This window comes from Doryrhamphus excisus, chromosome 5 (genome assembly GCF_030265055.1).
Source record: "Doryrhamphus excisus isolate RoL2022-K1 chromosome 5, RoL_Dexc_1.0, whole genome shotgun sequence".
NCBI classification, from domain to species: domain Eukaryota; kingdom Metazoa; phylum Chordata; class Actinopteri; order Syngnathiformes; family Syngnathidae; genus Doryrhamphus; species Doryrhamphus excisus.
In genome coordinates, this window is record NC_080470.1 from 8,116,685 (window position 1) to 8,125,074 (window position 8,390).

Here is an 8,390-nt window from a genome sequence, read left to right on the forward strand (position 1 = left end):
CAAGGCGATCAGTCACGCAGTAGAACACGGAAATAGAGCAGCAGCAAGAGAGTTTAACATTAATGAATCGATGGTGCGGAAGTGGAGGAAGCATGAGGATGAGCTGCGCCGAGAAAATAATAAAACAGCTGTTTATTCATTTTGGGAGTGAATGGAGCTGTGGAAAGCTTGTTTGTTATCTATTAATAAAGTTTGACTGACCTATCTGACTGTTTTGTTGACATTCCCTTTCGCGCGGCACCATCTAATGGTTGCATAACGTAACTACAGCCTCTACTGTAGCGCCTTATAATGCGGTGCGCCTTATGTATGGAAAAAGTTTTAAAATATATCATTCATTGAAGGTGCGCCTTATAACACGGTGCGCCGTATAGTGCGGAAAATACGGTAGTTCCATTTAAACCGCCTGAATCTTGAGGCATTTGTTTAACAATATGTTTATTAATGGAGTTTGTAGTGGTGTGGAAGTACACTACTACAGCCTACTGAGGGCTATTCTTAATTTTGTGCACTCACATGTTACTAAAGAAGTGCATATAAATGACAGTACGCAGGCAAATGTACACACATTTAATGAATTTGCATTACAAAAGTTCCTGTTCCTGATTTGTTTTCAACTCTATGTCCAACTTCATTACTCATATTGGGCTCTTGTTCAATAAATATGTTCAATAAGCATTTGTCTTTTCTGTGTTTAGCGGCTCTGGTTTTCACAGTTGTTTTTGGGGGCTTAGTGCAGGGGGCAAGGTAGTCCCACAGGGGCCCTGGAAGTGAAACCTACAATACACAAACCAAAATAAAGAGTTGCAACATGAAATAAACACACAAAATACCGCTTGTCTCAAACAGCTTGAAAAGGAATAAAACCCACCTGAAACGCATTGTGGCTGGGGTGTCTTCCATGTTAAACTCTGCCACTGGTACACCTCTTGCAGCCACCTGAGGAGCAAACATTGCTGCAGGGTACACCACAGATGACGTGCCAACCTATGTGGTGGAAGAATATGAAGTTAAATGAAGATACAGACATGAAAAAGTTCTTGGCCATGAAGTTGGGAATTGGGAAACAGTCGTCATGTAGAATGTGAAAATGTGTATGCAATAATGAGGAAACAAGTCTGAAAAAAGCAAGACCATCAACTTGTTCACAAATAGGGGAAGCAACATACTTTTCTAAGGTATAATATTAGGATGGAGTGGGCAAACTTTTGACTGTGCTCACATAAACGCTGCAGGATGAAAAAAAATGCAAAAGAAGAATCCTGCAAATTCCAAAAGCACACATAAACCCCCAAGACATAAAATGTATATAAAAACATAAACTTCACAGGACAAAATGGAAGGTGACAGTGAAGCCAGACTTCAGAGATATCCATCTTTAAAGACTTATGATGTAATACTTTAAGGTACTACAGAGCGAGGGTCAATTTCATTTGTCTGAAGGCCAGAATTTTGTATGCACACAGGAAAACATGTACGCGCAGACACACAGAGTGTACACATACAGCCAAGGGATAAATAACGTATCTAATAAGTATTTAATTTAATCGTGTTCTACATTACCACTAAGCAAAGGTCACAGCCATCCAGAACTTTCTCTGCTCGACTGAGGATGTCCGAATCAAGAGCCTCGCCAAACCATACTACAGCTGGCCTCAGAAGACCAGAACATCCTGCTTGATCACACCTGAAACACATACATATATACAGTATATACAGACACACACAAGTAGCTTGATGTGAATATGGAATGAATACATAGTCTTACACACCTTGGTAGGTCCTTGACAGGGATCTGAACTTCATGTGTGTCTGGGTCTGGAGCTCTGAGGGAGAATTTGATCAAAAGGTTGCTGCAGCATGTTAACAGTTCCTTTGCAGAAAATAAATTTGTTACATCAGCCACATTTATTGGCAGCACAATAAAAATAAAATCATGCAAATTTTTATTGTAATACCATTTTTATAAAATTCTAATAAAAAAATGTTTTAATACAATAACTAACCTGCTTTGTACATGTACATACTATATTATTCATACTTGTGTATCAGTATTGTGCAATCAGAGCATAAATAAGTAGGGTTTGAAAGATGTAATTGTTAAGATGCATTATACGGTTCAGTTCAAGGACCCGGAGAAAAAAAAATGGGTATGAAAAAAATAACATTTGTGAGACCTCGCAACAGGACAAAGTACCAGTCGTAGCTTGTTGGATGGAAATGTATCATTTAGAGGCTATCTGCATGGAAACGTTTTCAGGTCAGTCTCTCATCCACATGGAAACAGCAGTCTGTGTGGCCGAAAACTGTATTTTTGTTTGTAACGGGGACATGAAGAAAAAAAATTGCCTCTCAAAAAGTATCTCTCAAAAGTATTATCTTAAAAGTAAAAGTTTTGCAAGCTCTATAAAAGGGTAAATCAATATAAAACAAATGCCCACATAATGCTGCCTGTGTGTGTGTATGTGTACTATATATATGTACAGTAGTGGTAAAACAAATAATACAGAAGTATCAGTAATACAAAAAGTCTACATTTTGGTTGCAAAAACATTTAAAAAAAATCAAATTCTGGCCTAATAAATATAAGCTTGAATGCACAACAAAGAAATACAAGTTGCTTACAATATGACAGGTTAAGTCAAAACATCTACAACTAGCCTGCTTTCTCCACTATTTATATGCAAAAACAAACACACGCTGTGAATATCTTGAATTTTTTAAGTTGGTATTACCATAAAAAGTCTAAATCAAAAAATAATACACAACTCACTTACCCTTTGCCCTCCAGAGCAGAACAAATGGGGCTGTTGTAATTGGCTGCTTCGTGGCCACAACTTATGCATCGGGTTTTAAAAAGACTTCCTGGATATATAACAGAGACAAAGACAATATGATAAGAGCAGAAGCAAGTGTCAAATGATATTAGAAAGGCAAATTTAATTTATTTTTTGTATCAACAAAGGATCGAACTGTAACACAAACATATCAAACCCAACTGTAAATGTTCTGTATCATTGCACCCATACTCATCAGTTATGAAACTGTCGGCTGCTCAGTGAAAAAAAAGTCTAATAATAAAAAGTTCCAACAGCCTTCTTTGCATTCTTGGTTGTTTGTTCGGTAAACACATGTCTGCTGCTCCAGGAGCATGCTGCTAAGCACAATATAGCTGATCCAACAGTAATGACTCTCTCCATCTTGACTTTTGCTAAACTATTTCAACTGTTTGCTTGCTGTCCCGCTTAACATACTGCCTTTAGTTCATATTATACACTTATTTACCGTGTATTTCAAGGATATTTTTAGATCCGGCCCGGCGATGAAGTTCATCAATGTTCTGAGTGATGAGAGTGACTTCCCGACCCTGTCTGCCCAGTCGCTCCTCACATTCTGCAATAGCCAGGTGGGCAGGATTAGGTTTTTTCGTGAGCATGACTTCACGACGGTAGTGGTAAAACTCCCACACACGTGAGGGGTTTCTGGAGAAGGCCTCAGGAGTGGCAAGATCCTAAAAGGGCACATCAGCAAGATGACGGTGTAACACCCATGACTAATCATCATCACCGGTGCCATAAAACACCCCAGAGTTTTGCATATCCTATTATATAGAGAGAATAGCCAATAACAGACAGAACGGAACACTTCGTCACACTATGTGGACACCAGCCATTACAGTTGAAATACAGTGGAACCTCAGTTAGCGTGCTTTGGTTTACACACTGCGTGAGTCCAACTGTGTAAGAAACTGTGTAAGTATTTTTATTACAAAACATTCTTACTAGCGGGCTGCATGGTCGTTGAGTGGTTAGCGTGCAGGCCACACAGCTAGGAGACCCAAGCTTGATTCCACCTTTGGGCATCTCTGTGTGGAGTTTGCATGTTCTCCCCGTGCATGTGTGGGTTTTCTCCGGGCACTCCAGTTTCCTCCCACATTCCAAAAACATGCTAGGTTAATTGGCGACTCCCAATTGTCCATAGTTATGAATGTGAGTGTGAATGGTTGTTTGTCTATATGTGCCCTGTGATTGGCTAGCGACCAGTCCAGGGTGTACCCTGCCTCTTGCCCGAAGACAGCTGGGATACGCCCCAGCACCCCTGCGACCCTCTCATGAGGATAAGCGGTAGAAAATGAATGAATCCTTGCACCAGAAGAGACATTGCGAACACCGTAAACAGAGAAGCAGAGCTTGGGGAAGGCGGGGGAAGCCAAGCTCGGGGGAGCGCAGAGTGTATGTGGCCAGCACACGCCCATATAACGAAGCCTGGCACTGTGTGACATCACAGCAACTCTCTGAAACCGAGCGTTCAGACCATCCCAAACTTATTTCAGAGCCAAATGCGCAAATCTCATCATCTGAAACTTTGGCATCGTTTACTACGAGAATACAACATAATAACTATATTTATAGGAAAAATGGAAAAAGCATAATAGGTTCCCTTTAAGGATTGTGGAGGAAATTCTGGAAAACCTTTAACACTCTTTTGCCTCATTTAACATGATAATCAACAGCTATTTGTTGAAAGCAAGCATAATTGCCTTGTTATTACCACTTAATTATGAAAATCTAGCAATTAACCATCAATAATGTTTTAAAACTTCAATGATTGACGGCCCTGAATTAAAATACAACACTTTTATAGAAGTCAAACAATGACATACAATATATTTATAATGTTTTTTTAAGAACAGAGGTGGAAGCATACCTGAGCTTGCCATTTTCTCCAGTAGCCCCCTGCCCCTCTGAAGGTGGGGACTCCACTCTCTGCACTCACTCCTGCACCAGTGATGATGGCTATCTTGGAGGCCTTTAAGAAGATCTCCCTGAATGCTGCCAGGTCTGAAAAACAGACAATAATGGCTGAACCCTTATTGCAGAATTGCCCCACAGCCAATTATATCTGATTTATTATTAACAGTTAGCTAATTGACAGTTCATTCATTTTGGACAATGAATGCCTCTGCAATATGTCTCACAAGAAGGCAAACAAACTTCATGACAGAATGCCTTAGCGACTATGTTAGTACACATTTGTTCTCTATGGAAAATGTGAACTCGTAACAGGTGAACATACCTGAACTGGGCCTGGCCATTGTGTGACTGTTCCAGCCTTTCCTCAGTGAAGCATCCAGTTGTGACTTTATCTGGGTTCTTGTGGTGAGCTGGCGCACAATCATGAGGGTTCAATGCCTAGGGAGAAAGTTGGATTGCTTCCTTTGTCATTTTTTGCCATTCATTTGTAGTCATCTCATTCTCATTCTTCTATTCAAACTAATGCAAACTTCTATTAGTATACTTCAATAAGTATACTGTGACACTGTCTGGCATGCACAATGCTGTCACAAATTAAGTAAGTGTCCACCCCCGTGTTTATATTCGCACACTTCTGTACTTACACTTACGTATTTGTGTGCATGAGTGTATTCCAACAAAATGCTGTACCCAGATGTACACTCAACACACGCGAAATGGTGAGTATACAGACCCTAATCTTCCACAATCACCACCATCCTGGTTATATAAGTGAAGGCGAAGGGAGTGCCTCGATTGTTTGCAATTCATCGTTTAAAAGGACAATATGAGGAAGCAGATAAACATTGGCATCGTCATTTCCGGTAAGTGAGTAACAACAATTAAATTTACGATTTGGTCACTTCACTGTCAAAATTGGCGTCCTCGAGAAATACTGTATGTACGCAGTGTATAATGGTTTATATCGTACACACTAAATTGTATGGAATGGAAGTATACGAATCGAATCACTGCGCATTCACAATTTGGGGTGAAACATGGAGATACGGAAGTGCACTGAATATTTTCGCACTTCTCAGTGTGAACGCACTTATGCACTCAGAACACTAAGCGTGGGTACGGAAAGTTTAACAATTTGATGTCTTTGAAGGATCGGGCGTAATTGTCAAACACTAATACTATAACGCAGTGTGCAGTTACAGAACACGCGTTTCTGTTTTGTTTTGTTTTGATACATTATACACATGAATTACACATTACTTTCTCCATCGCTAGCTTAGTACAGTCACTACCTGTTAGCACGTAAGCTCACGCTAATTTACATAATGATGGCTGGACAGGTGCGTTAACAGAAATAACATTGATGGCATGGCGTAAATTAATTGTTTGTAAAGTTGCAGAGACAATATTGACCTAACGAGTCTGATTAGATTTTCCCTACCTGTGACACCTTCACAACTCAGCCGGAACACTTGCAGTTTGGGGACCAGGAAGTGCGTCATCACATTTCCTCTTGAGCTTCCCTGTTCCTAATAACGCACTTTACCAAACAATGCAAATTAGTGTATTTATATAGACGAAGAGAATAGAGAGAAAATATTGTAAAGGAATAATAATATACAACGTACGTTGACGATTTCAGAAGCTTGGTAATGAGGAGCATTGGAAGAAAAACAACCAGAAGATGGCGGACTCATACCACTGTAAATTTGTGCTTGAATTTTCAACCTCATAAGACCTTTTTTGTCCAAAGTATGACGTTTATTTTCTTACAAAAACAGACATAAAATGTATCTCTTATTTTTTCTGGCCGAACACTCCCTAATGCAATATTTTTCTTTATTTTAGTGTTGTTTTTAATTGGCACAAAGTAGGCAGATTTGAGGAAAACTGCATTTTTGAGGGAATTTTGCCCATCATCCACAATCCTGATGTGAGGAATGAACATGTTTGTGTTTCTCTTGTCTGTGCATCCTAAAATTATTTTTAAAAATACATAATGGGAAAGACATTCCGCGAAAACCTTCTGGAAAAAAAGCCTCCAAGAGAGTGGAGAAGGAGAAAGGAGAAAAAACAGCTGCAGACCTGAAAAACGGGCAAAAAATGAAGCGTCAGAAAAGTGAGATTTCTTCCCTTCTTTAGGTCCTGCTTGGACCAAAGGTGACAGGGCTATGCTGTCCGGGCCCCTCAGCTATGGAACTCCCTGCCTGAGGACCTTAGACATGCAAACTCAGTATCTTCTTTTAAATCTCTTCTTAAAACTTAGTTTTATCGCTTGGCTTTTCTTAGCTTATGCTCTGTTTTTATTCTTCTTTTTACTTATTCATTTGGCAGATGGCTCTTGTAGCAAGACCAAAGTTATTTGTATCTACTGTGGCTGTGTTGGACTTATCACAGATTACATCACCTGCCAGAGATCGGAGCAGTGTCGTTATTGTTTTCATTGTCATAGTGTGTTATTACATTTTTACATCTCTCTGATGATTTTTGCATTGAACTGCCAGGTAAAATTGGAGTTACAGCTGCTATTGACAGGCTGTCAATGTCATGACTGTGGCTGAAGTCCAGTGTTGTGCTAGCATTAGCGATTTAGCATGGAAATATCACAATTATGCACATCATCAAATCATACCTTTATGCATGCCCGTGTAGTATCAGCATTTGGGAGCAAATATGAGGTATATGAAGAAATATGAAGAAAAAGGGGGGAAATACATCCAAATACACCCATACATCCCTCTGTGCATCGATGCGTTTAATGAGCGTCAAAAAGTAGGACAAATCACCAGCTTGCATTCATCATTCAAAAACTGTTGGATTTTTAATTAATAGTTACAGAATTGTAATAATATAATATTTACTGTAATATAATGATTAATTTCTACGTATTTTAATGTGTTCTAAAAGAGAAATGAAATTACATTGAGTTTCCAATGATGATGAAACAATTATATTTTATGACTATGGCCCTGTGTTTTAGGTATTTTCATTTGTACATTTCATGAAGGAAAGGTGCATTGTTGCTTTAATAATAATAATACTTTATGAATGTTCCTAAAAAGGCTATTTTACTCACAAACATTTAGAATTTAAAACCAGTATCATGAATCAACAAATCTTATTTTGAACTGACACAAATAAACAAAAACATGTTTGTGTCAGTGTGAGAGGTCTCACTCGCTCACATTTTGTATTTGCTGAATGTTTGTGGGCGAGTTTAAGAACTAATATGCTAATAATAAAGAAAAATAGTAATACAAAAATATGCTTGCCGACTGTATTGTTATTAAATAATGGCCCATGGGTCCAGAATTGACATCCCTTTACATAAAATTTGATATAATCACCGTTTTAGTTGCACATCATTGGACGGAAGGAATGATTTTATGAAGTGCTTTCACCCTTCTTTTCTGGAAAGTATTTTGAATTACCTTGTTTAAAAATGGTACTCTATAAATAAACTTGCCTTGTCTTGTATCTCAATGTTACATTTGTTGTTGTTTGCTCAGTTCATGACACATATCAGCATACAGTCATTAGAATTCATTCAGAATTTAACTATTTTCTTGTTATGGATCTATACACAGTTATGTATTAATGTATATCTTACCACAGATGTAGCAACTTAACAGGATG

At 38.6% G+C, this 8,390-nt stretch overlaps 1 protein-coding gene across 5 annotated transcripts; it reads right to left on the bottom strand.

Annotated features, from left to right (window-relative positions):
- Positions 1-556: 556 nt before the first annotated feature.
- sirt5 (sirtuin 5) lies at positions 557-6,294 on the bottom strand. Of its 5 annotated transcripts, none has more exons than XM_058073085.1 (9): positions 6,196-6,294; positions 5,077-5,192; positions 4,708-4,841; positions 3,286-3,511; positions 2,778-2,865; positions 1,773-1,826; positions 1,564-1,687; positions 872-987; positions 557-777 (listed from the first exon to the last, which is right to left on the bottom strand). In XM_058073085.1, exons 2-9 carry the CDS (start codon positions 5,177-5,179, stop codon positions 711-713), a joined length of 912 nt encoding a protein of 303 aa, XP_057929068.1. In that variant the 5' UTR covers positions 5,180-5,192; positions 6,196-6,294; the 3' UTR covers positions 557-710. The 5 variants fall into 5 exon arrangements, with proteins under 5 accessions (XP_057929068.1, XP_057929072.1, XP_057929069.1 ...); XM_058073089.1 differs by lacking the exon at positions 6,196-6,294 and adding an exon at positions 6,047-6,179; XM_058073086.1 differs by lacking the exon at positions 6,196-6,294 and adding an exon at positions 5,488-5,979.
- Between the last annotated feature and the right edge of the window lie 2,096 nt (positions 6,295-8,390).

Excerpts from the sequence above, each read along its gene's own strand:
- sirt5 (XM_058073085.1), bottom strand. The coding sequence starts at position 5,179 with ATGATTGTGCGCCAGCTCACCACAAGAACCCAGATAAAGTCACAACTG. Across the intron at positions 3,512-4,707 it reads GGAGAAAATGGCAAGCTCAG|GATCTTGCCACTCCTGAGGC; the intron begins GTATGCTTCCAC and ends GTGCCCTTTTAG. Across the intron at positions 988-1,563 it reads GCTGTGACCTTTGCTTAGTG|GTTGGCACGTCATCTGTGGT; the intron begins GTAATGTAGAAC and ends TCCACCACATAG.